General features: G+C 48.1%; 1 protein-coding gene across 1 annotated transcript in view; it reads right to left on the bottom strand.

The window, feature by feature from the left end:
- Positions 1-585: 585 nt before the first annotated feature.
- DCAF12 (DDB1 and CUL4 associated factor 12) overlaps positions 586-18,557 on the bottom strand; it is a 42,737-nt gene continuing 24,765 nt past the window's right edge. Inside the window, exons 3-9 of the mRNA XM_062208058.1 lie at positions 17,994-18,200; positions 17,022-17,082; positions 11,237-11,430; positions 8,830-8,895; positions 6,876-7,038; positions 3,164-3,342; positions 586-2,689 (exon numbers count right to left, since the gene is read on the bottom strand). Of these exons, the coding sequence (XP_062064042.1) occupies positions 2,531-2,689; positions 3,164-3,342; positions 6,876-7,038; positions 8,830-8,895; positions 11,237-11,430; positions 17,022-17,082; positions 17,994-18,200 (1,029 nt within the window). The 3' untranslated portion in view covers positions 586-2,530. The remainder of the gene's footprint in view (positions 2,690-3,163; positions 3,343-6,875; positions 7,039-8,829; positions 8,896-11,236; positions 11,431-17,021; positions 17,083-17,993; positions 18,201-18,557) is intronic.

Here is an 18,557-nt window from a genome sequence, read left to right as displayed (position 1 = left end):
TGGACCTTTGGCACAGTGGTTGATATTGTTTGGGATACCCACAACCCATATTGGAGTGCCTGGTTTAAGTCCCGCCTCTGCTTCTGATCCAGCTTCCTGCTAATGCAAACCCCAGGAGGCAGCCGGTGATAGCTCAGATACTTGGAACCCTGCCACCCACATGGGAAACCTGCATGGAGATCTGGTGTCTCTGGCTTCTGCCTGACCCAGCTGTCTCAGGGTATCTAGGGAGTGAACCAGTGACAAAAATTTCTTTCAAATAAAGAAAAAAATTACATTCCTAGTCTGAGTAAGGTGCATGAGCACTGCCCTCATCTTCAGCCAGTGAGCCACACTACCTCCCCCGGGCACATCCACTCTCAGCTGGACCCCAGAGTAATGATGAGGTGTGTGGTGGGGAATCAGGAGCAAGCAGGTCTTCCTATTTATGTCTCTGATCTTGAGACATTCTTGTGTTCTCCCACTGTCCCCCACTCCGGCAACCCCAGCACCCCAAGCCAAGCTTCCTGCCAGTCATTTGAGCACCCCCATCCTCTCCCCCACCCAACCTATGGGCTATACACAGTCACTCAAGCCACTGTGCACTGGAGTAATATTTATTTTTTTCCTTGGCAAAAAGTCAAGTGCTACATTTTTAAAAACAGAAAATCTCAAACAATCAAACTCATTACCCATCACAGAAGAGGGTCTTGGCAAACAGTACAAAACATCCTACTTGAGATTTTTTTTTTTTTAAATATACAAGTCAGTTTAAAACGATAGAAGTTCTGTGAGAACTAAGAAATCTACAGCCTGTAGTTTAATAATAGAAAAAAAAAATTAAGACAATTAAAAGGTTTATAGCATCCAGCATTTTGCTTAATTCCCTGTTTATAGCACCTATTTCTCTAGGTTAGAAGATGAGAATTCCAGAACCTGTGGGGCGTGCTGTATGCCAACCCCTCTGGGGAACCTGCTGTCTCCTCTCCCCACTGCCCTGTTCCATGATGAGCCTCCCTACTTATACCCAGGGAGGAGGGATATCTGGGAAAGCAGCAAACACTCTGGGGTACGGTAGTAAGCGACTTTTCCTTTCCCCAGGAGATGCTGAGAGAAGCAGAGTATGTGCTTAGAGGAGCAATCTGTGGGTGGGGACAGCTGTTATCTTCCACATGATGCATAAAAAAACAGGGAGCAACTGGACCTCACGGTGAGTCAGTTGCCCGCAAGTTTAAAACCTCAGACAAAACAGACAGTTTCAAGGGAGGAACAGACAAGTACTAATCACGTCGAGGCTTTTACATGCACAATGTTACTGGCTGCAGGCCACCCCCTCACTGACCTAGGGCCGAGCCCACACAGAGGAGGGAGAGCTTCAACCCCAAGCTTCACTGCATTGAGGAAATGAATATTCCACGCATGACACACTCACTATACATGGATAAACCCCCTGCGCACCCTCACCCTCCTGGATTGAACCCAGTTTAGGAAGCAACAGCAGAATCCATTGGGGAGACTGGAAGAATGGCAGAGAAGTCTTCCAAGCCAAGGGAGCTATGTGAATCGTGACAGACTGGAGGCCCCTAGCCCCAGCCCAGGACGCACGGGCCAGGTCTTGCTGGAGGGCAGGAAGGGAGAGGGAGGCTGGGATGCAAACTCTTCACCAAGTCCTGTGACGCCCTGCAGTGTGCAGAGCTGCCTCTGGATGCAGACTCAGGTTTCAGAGGAGTGGCCACCGGCTGAGTGGAGGGGAAGCTGGGAAGTGGAAGTGACAGCCCCAGAGGTGTCCTCACCCGGAGGACACAGGTAGGGTTGGATCGCTCGGGAGTCCCGGCAGGGGAGGCCCCAGGAAGGCTGTGCTCTCGCTCAAGGATTTTCCCAGTGGTGATGTGTTTTCCTTCCTATATTCAGTGTTAGACTTTAACACACAAGATACAGACTAGCCCCAAAGCTGGACTTGGTGAATAAAGTTGTTTCTTTTATAAATATTTTAATTACAAGGAATCCTCACTCCAGATAACTTCAGTGACACACAGTACCTACATGCATGCAAGTTCGCTCTCTCTCTCTCCTGCTCTCTCTCACACACACACGCACGCACACACACACTCCCACACGGCTCTCAAACTTTCACAGAAAGTCTGACAGCAACCACATAATTATAAAGGAGCCCTACCTCTCAAGAGTGAAGTAAGGGTGAGAAGGACTGTGTCATTTCTGCCTAAAGAAGCAAGAGAGGGGAGAGTGTGTCACTTAACGAAAACATCTAACTGGGGATCAGCAACGTTTGGCTGAGAAGCCAGAAAGAAAAAAAGGGTACAATTCTGATTACCTAAAGGGAAAAAGAAAAAATAAAAATAAAAAGCCCTTCAGCTTTCTGTACAGAGCTTCTTCCTATTGAGTGCCTAAACTATGGACAAACCCTGGTGTTCTCACTAAAATATGAGACCTCACACAGTTGGGGGGGGGGGGTTCAAAAGAAGAAACCAGGAAACTGCGGGTGGAAGTCAGTGTAAATCTGCATTCTGGGAGAGCCAGCTGTCACTGATCATCAGCTCCAGAGCCCAGCATAGTTTCCGTGGAGCCCTGAAGGGAGGGGACCTCCTGCCACAAAGAGTTTCGTGCCGGACGAGTCGTAGCAGTGGGTGTACACAGCATTGGGGAAGAAATCAATGTCCGAAAAGTAATTCCTCCAGGTTTCATCGTGATTCTACAGGGAGACAGAGAGACCGGGTTAGCACCCTGTGGCCACGGGGCAGAAACACGAATGCATTCCGATCTCCTTAAGTGGAGGGGCGCCGCACCTATAACCTGATGTCGGCAGACTGGTTTTCCTGGGAATGGGGGCCTCAGTTTTCAACTGAGCATTAGAGAGGAAGTACACACAGTTCGAATCTTGTCCAAACAGCTAGAGTAGAACTCTTCACAATCTGCCAGCAGCTCGGCAGCAGATTCCTAACCTTTCCTGTTCCATTACCACTTCAGGGGAACCCTGGGCCAGGCAACTTGATTTCTTGTGCCTCAGTTTAACCACAGGCAACAGATAGAGACATAAAAGCAAAATGAGAGGAAATTCCTTTCCTGCTCTAAGGAGTGCCTGGGGGTAGGCTGTGGGAGGGGCTGGCAGAAGGGAGATAATTGTTCTGCCACTGTTTGGCAATCAACTCAAGCGGGGCTCACTCACCAGCCAGCCTTTGCCAGTGGTTAGCTTCAGATTCTCCCCCGCCAGTCTGGGCTTGGACCCGTAACAAGCCGAGAGCCTCTCTTCCAGGAATCTCTGAGCTCGGATATCATAGAACAACAGGGAGCCCTGCCCTGTGCCCACAGTGATGATGTGCTCGTAGAAGCTCACTGACCGGATCCCTGAAAGACAGAGAAGGGAAGGGAGAGTGTTAGCTTAGCAGTCTGCTCGCCTGAATTTCTCCAACGCCAAGTCTGCACTGCACCTTCCAGTATCGGACAATGCTTTTCCAGGGGCAAACATAGCTCATGCAATAGCAGGGAACCCTGGTGCCACGCTGCTGCGCCCATCACGCACTAACAGGAGCCCTCCGACCAGCCGTGGAGAATGCCAGATTGCTGACTAAGCCTCAGATGCTTTTGGCCAAAGACAGTAAGTGTGCCTGGAACTTCCCTGCGTCCCCACTCTGGAGTCATCACTCATAACTACACTCTTTGCCATTATGTTTCCAGCCTATACTGCAATTCAGGGTGATCTGCATATGTACAAATCATCACATCAACAGACTTCCTTATTTTCCTTATATAAAATTACCACCAGGCCACTGCAGGAAGTCTGTAGCTGGTATTAAGTGTGTTAGGAGGGTGACAGAAAGCCCAAAACTTAAGCACACAAGAGTATGCTTCCTCACCACAGGGTGAACTTTAGATATCTAATCATTGTGGGTCACTGAGAAAACACAACTGCTGTACCCAGGCATCAGATAATTGCATGGGATACAAAGATGTCTCCTAGCACAGAAGAGAGGCTCCAAAATATTTGTGAAACCAGTACTTCCTCTTTATATAAAAGTCACCCCTGTTAACAGTAACCAAAATGTTCTGTGGTATAGTGGGTTAAACCACTGCTCAGGACACCTACATCCCATACTACAGCATTAGTTCAAGTCCTGGCTCTTCCATTTCCGATCCAGTTGCCTGCTAATGTGCCCAAGAAGGTAATAGAGAGATGATGGCCTATGTATTTGAGTTCCTGCTATCCAAGAAGGAGACTTGGATGGAATTCTAGGTTTCTGGCTTCAGTGTAGCACAGATATGGCTGTTACCGTCATTTGGGAAGTGATGAACCAGTGGATGGGGGTAGGGTTGTGGTGTAGCAAGTAAAGCTACAGCCTGCAACACTGGCATATGGATGCCAGTTTGTGTCCCAGCTGCTCCACCTTTTTTTTTTTTTTTTTTTTTTTGACAAGCAGAGTGGACAGTAAGAGAGAGAGACAGAGAGAAAGGTCTTCCTCTGCCGTTGGTTCACCCTCCAATGGCCGCTGCGGCCAGCGCGCTGCGGCCGGCGCACCGCGCTGATCCGATGGCAGGAGCCAGGTGCTTATCCTGGTCTCCCATGGGGTGCAGGGCCCAAGCACTTGGGCTATCCTCCACTGCACTCCCTGGCCACAGCAGAGAGCTGGCCTGGAAGAGGGGCAACCAGGACAGAATCCGGCGCCCCGACCAGGACTAGAATCCGGTGTGCCGGCGCCACTAGGTGGAGGATGAGCCTATTGAGCCGTGGCGCCGGCCTTTTTTTTTTTTTAAGATTTTATTTATTTATTTGAGAGGTAGAGAAAGGTCTTCTATTCCCTGGTTCACTCTAACTGCTCCACTTCTGATCCAGCTCTCTGCTATGGCCTGGGAAAAGAAGTGGAGGATGGCCCAAGTGCTTGGGTCCTTGCACCCACATGGGAGACCTAGAAGAAGCTCCTGGCTCCTGGCTTCAGATCAGTGCAGCTCCAGCCATTGCAGCCATCTGGGGAGTGAACCAGCAGATGGAAGACCTCTGTCTTTCTCTCTCCCTTTGCCTCCCTGTAACTCTACCTTTTAAAATAAAAATTCTCTTCTTTTCCCTTCAACAAACAACGATGCTCTACAGGGAATATGCCAGGAGAGGCTAGAGGCTGAAGCCTAATTCATCTAGTTGTCAGAACTCAGTGTTTTGGGCTGGCGCCGTGGTTTAACAGGCTAATCCTCCGTCTTGCGGCGCCGGCACACCGGGTTCTAGTCCCGGTTGGGGCGCCGGATTCTATCCCGGTTGCCCCTCTTCCAGGCCAGCTCTCTGCTATGGCCCGGGAAGGCAGTGGAGGATGGCCCAAGTCCTTGGGCCCTGCACCTGCATGGGAGACCAGGAGAAGCACCTGGCTCCTGGCTTTGGATCAGTGAGATGCGCTGGCCGCAGCGGCCATTGGAGAGTGAACCAACGGCAAAAAGGAAGACCTTCCTCTCTGTCTCTCTCTCTCACTGTCCACTCTGCCTGTCAAAAAAAAAAAAAAAATTAAAAAAAAAAAAAAAAAGAACTCAGTGTTTTGTCAGCTTCAGAGAAGTATCATTGTCATACCATACACTGCACATATTTACAGTATACAATTTGTGGACCCCTCTGTACCCCACCAGCCGATCCTTTGGCATAAACAGAATAATAGTTGAGGCAGGGCCCTGGCAACAATGACCACAAGACAGAAAGCAAGGCTCTTTGGAAAAACAGGAAGCCATTAATATCCTGCCTGATGGTTTCCACCAAGGCTTCTGTGGCAACACGTTTGTTTGTCTGTAGTGTTTGACACTGCTGCAGTATGTGTGTACTTATGCTCCCCTCTTGTGTCACCAAGTATTTCCACATGTTCCATGCAGATCACCACAGTGTCACGGGCTGTAAGCCTCCAGTCAATAACTCCTGCACATAGGATGGTGGTCCCAAAGGTTGTAACGCAGTAGAAAAATTCTTGTCACCTTGTCACTTGGTGATCTATCAGCCACTGTAGGCATCCTAATGTTGTAGTGCAATTTACTACTCATGTGTTTGTGATGATGTTGGTGTAAACTAACCTACCATGCTGCCAGCTGTGTAAAGTAGTACAGCCACATATTATGAACAGCCTACGATAGCTGGTAACAACCGACCACATCACTGTGCTCTTCATTTTTATGACACTATCCTTTTATTGTTATTTTAATGATCATTTACTTTTATTTTTATTTGAAAGGCAAAGAGACAGGAAAATGGAGAGAGATCTTTAACCAGCTGGTTACTCCCCAAATGCCTGCAATAGCCAGGGCTGTGAAGCCAGGAGCAGGAGCCCAGAATTTATCCAAGTCTCCCATGTGGGTGAGAGGGACCAACATATTTGAGCCATCACCTGCCTCCCAGGGTGTGCATTATCAGGAAGCTGGATCAAACATGGAGCAGCCAGAACCTGAACCAGGTACTCCTATATGGAATGTAGGCATCCTAGTCACTGACTTAACTGCTGTACCAAATGCCCATCATTATTGTTATTGCAAAGTGTATTCCTACTTATTTTAAAAGGTTACTATAAAACAGTATGCCATGATGGCAGCAGCAGCCTCGTGTATCTTATGTCTTATTTCTTGATTGTACCATTTTCTCCTCTGTCAGATTTAATCTCACAATATTGTCAGAATTAATGTCACACATACACTCACACACATAGCCTCTCACTTACTCAATCTTATACATACTATGCAGCCAAGTTGTATAGTAGGCTATACTGTCTAGGCTTGTGTCAGTACTCTATGACGTTTGCACAATGACCCATTTCTCAGAAAGTATTCCCATCATTAAACGATGCATGACTGTATTTGTTTGGAAACCAACACAGAAACTGAAGGTCAACATAGTGTAAGCTTGATGAACACAGTGGGACACTTACCACTGCCTCGCTCCCTGGAACAGACAGACTTGACGTTGTATGATGGCTGCCGTGGATCCAAGAAAGAGACATGGGCTTGGGAGCCCACTGCATACACTGACCATTCACTCCCATAGGCTAGACACACATTCTCACGGCAATATGGCAGTTTGGTGGAGAGCAGCTAAAAACAGAGAAGCAATGCATGGTATCACTAGAGAGCGTGAGGCAAGGACGTTGTTCTTGGAATTCCACAGAGGAATTCTTGGAATCCCCACCTCTGTGCGATTCCCTGGTATATAAACCACATAAAGTCAGAGAAAGCTAGAGTCCTAACAATAAGGAAGTAACACCTTGCTTCACCCTAGGTATGCAAGACAAAGGGTGATTGTAAAAATAAGATCCAGGGGCTGGTGCTGTGGCATAGCAGATAATGCTGCTGCCTGTGGTGCCAGCATCCCATATGGGTGCTGGTTCAAATCGTGGCTGCTCCACTTCTGATCTAGCTCTCAGCTGTGGCCTGGGAAAACAATAGAAGAGGGCCCAAATCCTTGGGCCCCTGCACCATGTTGGAAACCTGGAGGAAGTTCCTGGCTCCTAGCTTTGAATTGGTGCAGCTCCAGCCATTGCGGCCATCTGGAGCGTGAACAAGAGGATGGAAGACCTATCTCTTTCTGCCTCTAGCGCTCTGTAATTCTGTCTTTCAAATAAATTAATAAATCTTAAAAAAAAAATAAGACCCAGGCAGGAAAAAAGGTAAATCTATAATTATAAAATCAGAGGTATCGAAGGCCGGCGCTGTGGCTCACTTGGTTAATCCTCCACCTGCGGTGCCAGCATCCCATATGGGTGCCGGGTTCTAGTCCCGGTTGCTTCTCTTCCAGTCCAGCTCTCTGGGAGGGCAGTGGAGGATCGCCCAAATGCTTGGGCCCCTGAGCCCACATGGGAGACCAGGAAGACAGAAAGCACCTGGCTCCTGGCTTCAGATTGGCGCAGCGCTGGCCATAGCAGCCATTTGGGGAGTGAACTAATGGAAGGAAGACCTTTCTCTCTGTCTCTCTCTCTCACTGTCTATAACTCTACCTGTCAAAAAAAAAAAAAAAAAAAAAAAATCAGAAGTATTGAGAAAGGCCCACACCTACAAATTATTTCCAGGAATAACCCCATAGCACTAAAGCTAACGTCCAACTTTGTTCTCTGTGCCAGGAAGAGCCACTGCGCTCTTCAGATAAAGGGCTGACTTCTGGCTACCCTGAAATTCCCAAAATGAACTAGAACTGCATACTACATCATAAAGCATACTCATAGGACACTGGCTTAGGCACAGAGAAGCTGAAATCAGATTGAACCCCAAATCGTTGTCAATCAGCAAATTCTCAGTGGGTGCCCACTATAGCCAAGGCACCACAGAAGGTGAGAGAGCTCAAAGGCTGCTGTGACAAGAAGAAATCAGTAAATCCTGGTGTCTTGCTTCCTCCTGAGACAACACTTATCACAGAAACAATGAGCAGCAAAGGCTTCTGGGACAATAAGAATGCAAATGACTCAAGTGTAGGTTTAATTGCACAGCAGTAGCTTCTAAGTACAAGAAATTAATTTTCTCATGACATTACACAATTATTTCAGAGATGATTTTCTTATTTTGATTGATCTCCAGATGCCAGTGATTCCTAATGCCAGGTTTTCCTGCCCTTACACGTGCCAAGTAGTCCTGGCAGTAGGGTAGGAGCACAGTTCATTACAGGGGTCTCTCAGGAAGCCAGTGCAATCTGAAAACTGCCCCCTCTGATTTTAATAGACTTTTCTCCAAGAGAGGCACACGAGACTCAAACTCTCATGCCCAGTGCAATAAGATGCTCAGATCTTTGGAGAACTGGTATGTTTTAGCTAAGAATGAAAAGGCTCAGAGAGAATTAGAGTATTTCAACCATACAGTGAAGTTTTAAGTAAAACCACTGAGTCAAGTTCACCATACCTTAGATAGTGTATTTTCAGCCTTCCAGAGATGAAAGTAGCCATCCAGAGATACTGCTCCCAATTCCTACAACAGCAATGAACAACAAATTATATTCCAACACATAGCAACCACAGCACATTAGAAAGCAGGTGGGTTAAGCCGCCACCTGCACTGTAGGCATACCATATGGGAGCTGGTTTGAGACTCAGTTGTTCTATTTCCGATCCAGCTCTCTGCTAAGGCCTGGGAAGGCAGAAGATGGCCCAAATCCTTGGATCCTGCACCCATGTGGGAGACCCGGAAGAAGCTCCTGGCTCCTGGCTTCGGAATGGCACAGCTCTGGCTGTTGCGGCCATCTGGGGAGTGGACCAGCAGAAGACCTCTCTCTCTCTCTGTGCCTATGGCTCTCTGTAACTCTGCCTTTCAAATAGATAAATAAATCTTAAAAAAAAAAAAAGCAAGCAAGCAAGCAGAGGAAGGGGCCAGCACTGAGGCGAAGAAGGTTAAGCCACCACTTATGGTGCCAGCATCCCATATGGATGTCAGTTTGTGTCCTGGCTGCTCCTCTTCCAATTCAGCTCTCTGCTATGGCCTGGGAAAGCAGTAGAAGATGGCCCAAGTCCTTGCATCCACATGGGAGACCCAGAAGCTCCTGGCTTCTGGATTCAGATCACCTTAGTTCCAGCTGCTGTGGCCATTTGGGGAGTGAACCAATGTATGGAAGATCTCTGTCTCTACCTCTCTCTGCCTTTAACTCTGCCTCTCAAATAAAGAAATAAATCTTAAATAAAAATAAAGAAATGTATCCACAAGTCACAATAAAACTTTTAAAACTGGCCGGCACCGCGGCTCAATAGGCTAATCCTCTGCCTGCAGCACCGGCACACGGGTTCTAGTCCCGGTCGGGGCGCCAGATTCTGTCCCGGTTGCCCCTCTTCCAGGCCAGCTCTCTGCTATGGCCAGGGAGTGCAGTGGAGGATGGCCCAAGTCCTTGGGCCCTGCACCCCATGGGAGACCAGGAGAAGCACCTGGCTCCTGCCTTCGGATCAGCACGGTGCGCCGGCCGCAGCGTGCTGGCCGCGGCGGCCATTGGAGTGTGAACCAACGGTAAAGGAAGACCTTTCTCTCTGTCTCTCTCTTTCACTGTCCACTCTGCCTGTCAAAAAAATAAAAACAAAAACAAAAAAACTGTTAAAACTAATTTAAAAAAAACTACATATATACATAAAAAGAAAGAAACAGGGAAGAATGAAGGTCAAGGAATCCCATGGTGATTCGCAGGGGTGCCTGTAATTACCAGCTTACCACTTCACTCAGTGGAATACAGGTGGATAGCATACTAAATTAAAGCCACTTTAAAAAAAATTATTTGAAAGACAGAGAAAAACAGACAGAGACAGAGATCTTTATTCTGCTGGCTCACTCTTCAAATGCCTTCAACAGCCAGGGCTGGGCCAGGCCAAAGACAAGAGCCAGGAACTCATCTGGGTCTCAAATCCAGGTAACATGAGCTCAAATACTTGGGCCATCATCTGCCAACGTTCCGGGCATATGAATAAGGTGTTGGATTAGAAGCAGAGCAGCTGGGACTTGACAGGGGATGCGGGGAAGTTAAACAGCAGCTTAACCTGCTCCACCACAGCATCATCCCAGGCTGCTTCTTGATAGAACCCAAGAAGCAAGTCCAGGCTCTAGCATTAACACAGGCACCCACGTGGTTCAAAAGCGCTTACTATTCTGTCATTCTCAAGGCACCCCACTGGACAGTTAGCACAGAGCACATAGATGAAGCAGTTTTATTAAGCTGCAGTATGAGGGCTTCTGCAAGTGCAGGGTCTAATCTAGGAGAGGGAAATCCACCCCAGGTCATAGGACAGTGGAAGACAGGAAGATAAGGGAACCACCCTTCGAACTGCAGCCTGCTTCAGATTTTGAAGGAGCCTTTCTCCTCTTTAGGCTCTGTATCTCAACACTCTACTCAAAACCTCTGTGGCACAAGATCTGACTCAATGATCAGGCAAGACCTAGGAGCCGTGTGAAGACAAAGGAGGCAGTAAAGAATAAACAGAAAATGAAAACCAAAGAGGAGAAAAGGTGATTGTTTTCAGAGGAAAGTATGAAAATTGTGCTTCAAACACTGCGCCTGCAAGGCATATGCAAATGACAGACAGTCAAAGCAGAGGAGCCCTGGGAACTGGGAGGCTGACCCACCTATGGGCACCCAGACAAATACTGCTGATAGCAACCCCAGGGGTGACTGGCCGGTCCTCAGTTATAATTCTGCAACAGCATCCCTCAGCCTTCAAGAATTAGTCTGTGAGTTTATGACAGTGGAGGAAGCACTGAGCTGCGGAAGGAGGGAGGTGTACCTCTCAGGACATAAGCTGAGAAGACTAGGCTTCAGGGGTTCCTGTGGAGTCCATACCTTGTTCTTGTCATTGAAGGCCAGAGCCCGGACCTTGCAGTTGTCAGGGTTTGTGTCCTCCTTGGGGATGTCCTTTAAGGCCTTGTGAGTGATGTGGGAATATACAGGGACCTGTGACACGTTGTGCCTTGCATCACTTTTGGTCAACACATCATCTGTCACCTCCCAGAGTCCCATAGAACCATCACGTGAGCCTGCAAGGCAGGGAGAACACAGATGTTAGAAACACATGGACTCTCCATGGGATGATCCCACAGAAGCCAAGAGCTTCTTAGTTTGACTATCTGCAAATCTTCCTCTGATGGGTTGAAACTTGGTCAGGTGGCTCACCCCAAACTGAGCAGTGGGCATTTTAATACTCATACTAAGAGGACAACTCAACTAAGGTCTAGGAGATGAAATAGAACCTTTAAGCTTAAAATGGTTGGTGAATTTTTTAAAAAGAAATTTATTTATTTATTTGAAAGGCAGAGTTAAAGAGAAAGAGAGAAGGAGAGGCAGAGAGAGACCTTCCATCTCTCTGATTGGTTGGTTCATTCCCCAAATGGCCACAATGGCTGGAGCTGGACTGGTCTGAAGCAAGGAGCCAGGAGCTTCTTCCGGGTCTCCAATGTGGGTGCAGAGGCCCAAGCACTTGGGTCATCTTCTGCTGTTTTCCCAGGCCACAGCAGAGAGCTGGATAAGAAGTGGAACGGCCAGGACTAGAACCAGTGCCCATATAGGATGTTGGCTTTATCTGCTACACCACAGTGCTGAGAGAGAGAGAGAAAGAGAGAGAGAGAGAGAGAGAGAGATACCTTCTATCTGTTGGTTTACTCCCCAAATGGCCACAAAGGCTGGGGCTGGGCCAAGCTGAAGCCAGGAGCTTCATCTGGGTGCACCCACATTGTCAGCTGCTTTCCCAGGCACATTAGCAAAGAGCTGGATTGGAAGTGGAGCATCCGGGACTCATACCTTATCCATATGGGATGCTGGAACTGCAGAAGGAGGCTTAACCTGCTAGACCACAGCATAAGCCCCTGGTGGATTTTTAAAAAATTTTGTACAGTTTCATACAGTTCAGTTATTTTCCAGGTGAAATGCTTAGGGTGCTTGGCATGCATCCATAGTCAATAGGACTCTCCATTCTAGATCAGTGCTTAAGCTTTTAGAGCCATGCTTTGAATGACTTAGAGATATAGTCTGCTCTGGGGTCAGGGCTGTGGCGTACTGGGCTAAGTCTCAGCCTGCATCACTGACATCCTATGTGAGCATGTCAGAGTCCTGGCTGCTCCATTTTTTTTTTTTTTTTTTAAGATTTATTTTATTTATTTGAAAGACAGTTACAGAGGGAGGGAGGAAGGGAGGGGGAGAGAGGGGGAGGGGGGGAGGGGGAGGGGGGGGAGAGAGAGAGAGAGAGAGAGAGAGAGGTCTTCCATACCCAAATAGTCCCAACAGCCAGAGCAGGGCCAATCCAAAGCCAGGAGCCAGGAACTTCTTCTGGGTCTCCCACGTGGGTGCAGGGGCCCAAGCACTTGCCCATCCTCTGCTGCTTTCCCAGGCCATTTGCAGGTAGCAAGATCAGAAGTGGAGCAGCCAGGACTCAAACCAGCACCCATATAGGATGCTGGTACTGCAGGCCAGGGCTCTAACTTGCTGCACCACAGCACCAGCCCCTGCTCCACTTCTTCTTCTTCTTCTTTTTTAAAAGATGTATTTATTTATTTGAAAGATTTACACAGAGAGAGATGGAGAGGAAGAGAAAGAGAAAGAGGCGGCTGGCGCCGTGGCTTAACAGGCTAATCCTCCGCCTTGCGGCGCCGGCACACCGGTGTCCCGGTTGGGGCGCCGGATTCTAACCCGGTTGCCCCTCTTCCAGGCCAGCTCTCTGCTATGGCCCGGGAAGGCAGTGGAGGATGACCCAAGTCCTTGGGCCCTGCACCCGCGTGGGAGACCAGGAGAAGCACCTGGCTCCTGGCTTCGGATCAGTGAGATGCGCCGGCCGCAGCGGCCATTGGAGGGTGAACCAATGGCAAAAAGGAAGACCTGTCTCTCTGTCTCTCTCTCTCTCACTATCCACTCTGCCTGTCAAAAAAAAAAAAAAAAAAAGAAAAAGAAAAAAAAGAAAGAGAAAGAGGAATAGGGAGAGGGAGGGAGAGGAAGAGAGAGGGATGGAGAAGGACAGAGAGAAAGATCTTTCATCCACTGGTTCACTCCCCAGATGGCCACAAAGGCCAAAGCTGCACTGATCTGAAGCCAGGAGCCAGGAGCTTCTTCCGAGTCTTCCATGAAGGTGCAGGGGCCCAAGGACTTGGGCCATCTTCTACTGATTTCCCAGGCCATAGCAGAGAGCTGGATCAGAAGTGGAGCAGTCGGGACTTGAACCTGCACCCAAGTGGGATGCTGGCACTGCAGGCTATGCCACAGGACTGGCCCCATCCCTGCTTCACTTCTGATCAAGCTTCCTACTAACGGCCTGGGAACAGCAGCAGAGGATGGACCATTTGCTTGAGACCCTGCATGTGGGAAACCCAGATAAAGCTCCTGGATCCTGGCTTTGCCCTGGCCCAGGGATGACCATTGTGGCCATGTGGGGAGTGAACCAATAGATGGAAAATCTCTCTCTCTCTTGTTGACCTTTAAATCAATCAATCTTTTAAAACAAAACAAAAATCTGGCTTAACCTGCTGTGCCACAATGCTGTCTCCAAAATTTGTATTAAGGAAAAAGTTAATATTTAAGGGAAATGATGATAACTCAAGAGATAAATGATGAGCACTAGAGAAAATAGAAGATAGGGGCTGACGCTGTGGCTTAGTGGGTTAAGCCGCCGCCCGTAGTGCCGGCATCTCATATGGGCACCGGTTAGAGATCCAGCTGCTCCACTTCTGATCTAGCTCTATGCTATGGCACTGGGAAATCAATGGAAGATGGCCCAGGTCCTTGGGCCCCTGCATCCACGTGGGAGACCCGGAAGTAGCTCCTGGCTTCAGATCTGCGCAGCTCCGGCTGTTGCGGCCAATTGGTGAACAAATCAACGGATGGAAAACCTCTCTCTCTCTCTCTCTCTCTCTCTGCCTCTCCTCCCTCTGTGTAACTCTTCCAAATAAATACATAAATCTTAAAAAAAAAAAAAGAAAATAGAAAATAAATTGATGGATTTCAGAAATATTTCAGGCCGGTACTGCAGCTCACTAGGCTAATCCTCCGTCTGTGGCGCCGGCACCCCAGTCCAGCTCTCTGCTGTGGCCTGGGAAGGCAGTGGAGGATGGCCCAAGTGCTTGGGCCCTGCACCTGCATGGGAGACCGGGAGGAAGCACCTGGCTCCTGCCTTTGGATCAGCGCAGTGTGCTGGCCACAGGGGCCTTTGGGGGGTAAACCAACAGAAAAGGAAGACCTTTCTCTCTGTCTCTCTCTCTCTCACTGTCCACTCTGCCTGTCAAAAAAAAATATATATATATATATATATTTCAGAAAATAGTATTCACACAGAGTGAAGAGCCCTAGATGAGTCTTAGTTCTCTGGCTGAGCACTGGGAAGCAGGTGGGAGCATTCACCAACACAAGTCAGTGTCAGAGGGACGGTCTTGGAAGGGAGATGCTGAGTTTTTAATGGTTAACTACTAAGCACTTTCAACATGGCAGCCACTATGCATTATCTCATTTAATTTGTTCAATGACAATCTAGAGCACACCCCAATCATTTTCCGTATTGCAGATGGAGAAACCAAGTCTCAAAAAGCATGAGTAACTTTCTTAAAGTCACTGTATTAATAAGTGGTGGAATCAGGACTCATGTTCAGGTTTCTAATATCAGAGCCAATATTTTAAATCCTTCTATTGTTCAGTAAATGCAGACATGGGATTATCAGCCAAGTATACAGGACACTAGCAGGGTGTGTGAAAGAAGAGATGGCAGGTTTCCTCAAAAAGCCAGATACAAGTCTTGGTTCCCAACAATGACATTTAGTGCAGTTTACCCTCAGAGGGATGGTCCCCAGAGGTGAAATGACTCAGCCTTCATCCTTCAAGGAGCTCTCACTCCTTGGGTAGACCAAATGACAGGGTATCCAAAAGCTTCTGAATCCCTCTAGGCCACCTGACTTTGACTATGATTCTTAATTAGACTTAACTTCCCTTCTGGCTGCTTTCTATTGCTTTGCCAACAATTCAATTAAAGTATTTTTCTTTTTTTCTTTTTTTTTTTTTTTATTTTTGACAGGCAGAGTGGACAGTGAGAGAGAGAGAGAGACAGAGAGAAAGGTCTTCCTTTGCCGTTGGTTCACCCTCTAATGGCCACCGCGGTAGCGCGCTGCGGCCGGCACACTGCGCTGTTCCGATGGCAGGAGCCAGGTGCTTATCCTGGTCTCCCATGGGGTGCAGGGCCCAAGCACTTGGGCCGTCCTCCACTGCACTCCCTGGCCACAGCAGAGAGCTGGCCTGGAAGAGGGGCAACCGGGACAGGATCGGTGCCCCGACCGGGACTAGAACCCGGTGTGCCGGCGCCGCAAGGCGGAGGATAAAGTATTTTTCTTGGTAATCTGGAATGAGGTAGAATGGGTACCCAGCAAAACTGCTGAGCACTCTGAGCCAACTTTTTAGGCTGCTGTGGGTACCCAGAAAGTAGCCATGTAACTCTAGGTTAGTTTCTCTAAATTCATTTCTCCTTTTTTTTTTTTTTTTTTTTTTTTGACAGGCAGAGTGGATAGTGAGAGAAAAAGGCCTTCCTTTTTGCCATTGGTTCACCCTTCAATGGCCGCTGCGGCCGGCGCATCTCGTTGATCCGAAGCCAGAAGCCAGGTGCTTCTCCTGGTCTCCCATGCGGGTGCAGGGCCCAAGGACTTGGGCCACCCTCCACTGCCTTCCCGGGCCATAGCAGAGAGCTGGCCTGGAAGAGGGGCAACCGGGATAGAATCCGGCGCCCCAACCGGGACTAGAACCCGGTGTGCCGGCGCCGCAAGGTGGAGGATTAGCCTGTTGAGCCACGGCACCGGCCCATTTCTCCATGTTTTTTAATCTGTTTTAACCACTGGAGAAGAAATCCCAACCTCCCTCACCCCTTGCAATCTTGTATCTTTACTAATAAGAAACTTCATGCTAAACAGTTATACAGAAAAGGATAATTGCTTCCAATATTTCAAAGAGCATATCAACTTTTCCAAAACACGTTCACAATCATTATTTCGATGAAACCCTACAAAAACATTGTGGCTAACATGTTCCCACACATGCTTTTGGGACCAAGGCAAAATACAAATAGTGAAATATGCCAGTACCTCCCATTTAGGAATTTAAAATACAGAAGAGGGGTTGGTGCTGCAGTGTGGTGGGTAAAGCCGCTGCCTGCAGTGCTGGCATCCCATATTGGGACCGATTCGAGACCTGGCTGCTCCACTTCTGATCCAGCTCTCTGCTATGGCCTGGGAAAGCAGTAGAAGATGACCCAAGTGCTTGGGCCCTGCACCCATGTGGGAGACCCAGAAGAAGCTCCTGGCTTTGGATCAGCACATCCAGCCATCTGCGGAGTGAACCAGTGGATGGAAGACCTCTGTCTCTCTGCCTCTGCCTCTCTGTAACTCTGCCTTTCAAATAAATTTAAAAAAAAAAAAAAAAAAAAAAAAAAAAAAAACAGGAGAAACGAAGAAAACTACAAGGTAAGTCTGAGAAAGAGCCAGTCCTGGAAACAAGGCCTCCTGACCTACGCCCAGTGCTCTCAGCTTACTGGGTTATTTCCTATCTTACTGCTATCCCCTTTCAACCCATCTTCCTACCACCCCAAAGGCTCCCTATAAAAATGCAACTTTACCAGACACTGCCATAGTGTCACTGATCCAGGCAATGGAAAAGATCCAGTCCTTGTGTCCATCCTGGAAGAGGACAAAGTGACACGTACAGGAAGGAAAACAAGAAGTTAGTGAAATAAGGATTGTCATGAACAATAAATTTCAACTCAAGTCTCTAGTGATCTCAACCCACAGGGCATGATCCTATAATATTTAGGCTCTCTCTGGAGCTCAAGGTTGGAATGCAATAGGCCTTTTGTGAGTACTAACTAAATCCAGGGGACACAGCTCTAGCCTTCCCCCTTGGGAGGTCTTTGGGCATTCTATTTTCTATCTGGAACTGTTGTACTTCAGGCATCAATGTAACTCGTACTGTCATTTCCTTTAAGTCTCCCTGCTCAAATGAGGTTTTCCCTGAAGATCCTCTGAAACAGTATGTTTCACCTCACTCTCTATCCCTTTAGCTTGTCTTCATTCTTCACGGCACTTATCCCATCTGACATGGTACTGGGAAAATTTATTGGTTGATACAGCTGTAAATTGGCTTACATGTCACAGTCCACTAGAATGCAGGCTTCAAGAGCTAAGGGCCTTGTCTGTTTCCTTTATTGCTGTGTCCCTAGTCTCAAACAATGCCTGGCCATAGAAGACTCAATAAATAGTTGCTGGATGAATGACTTCATAAAATTTGCTGACTATGGGTAGTGGAAGATATGTGGACACTGGATTCCAATGGAAACACACTGCTGATGGCCCCCAAAGTGTATGGCCTCTTTGTCAAATATACACACACTCTGTCAATATGCCTGATACATCCCATAAGCAGCCCAGTCTGCCTTCTGCTTTCTCCATCCCTAAGTCCCTAGAGTCAGCAGAAATGTATAGGATCCTACCCCTCCCAAGTGGGCTGGGGCAGGGGAAAGAGGATCCATGTTACCTACTGGGTCCCATTTAAAACAAGGCTACCACAAAGTACAACTATTGGAAAAACTTACATCTCCCACACACACAGGATCCAGAGTGGGCAGTCGGTAGATGGCAAGACTGTTGGGGTTGTCTCCGCCCGTGGCTAACAGTGTTCTAGAGGGATTCAGTTCAATGGCATGAATACCACAGCCCTGCTGGGTCATGACTCCAGGCTCCCGGTCTTTCAGAATGGGGATCTTGGTGATCTGGCTTGTTTGGACATCCACTACAAACAGCTGTAAGAGAAAAGGCATACAGAAGCTGAATAGTTTCTTTCTTTCTTTTTTTTTAAATAAAGATTTATTTATTTATTTGAGTTACACAGAGAGAAAAGGAGAGGCAGAGAGGGGGAGGAATCTTCCATCCCCAGTTGGCTGCAATGGCCAGAGCTGCACACCGATCCAAAGCCAGAGCCAAGAGCTTTTTCTGGGTCTCCCACGTGGGTGCAGGGGGTCCAAGGACGTAGGCCATCTTCTACTGCTTTCCCAGGCCATAGCAGAGAGCTGGATTGGAAGTGGAGCAGCTGGGACTCAAATCGGTGCCCATATGAGATGCTGGCACTGCAGGCAGTGGCTTTACCCGCTATGCCACTG

This window comes from Lepus europaeus, chromosome 12 (assembly GCF_033115175.1).
Source record: "Lepus europaeus isolate LE1 chromosome 12, mLepTim1.pri, whole genome shotgun sequence".
Taxonomy (NCBI): Eukaryota; Metazoa; Chordata; class Mammalia; order Lagomorpha; family Leporidae; genus Lepus; species Lepus europaeus.
This window is presented reverse-complemented; position numbering and strand designations above follow the sequence as displayed.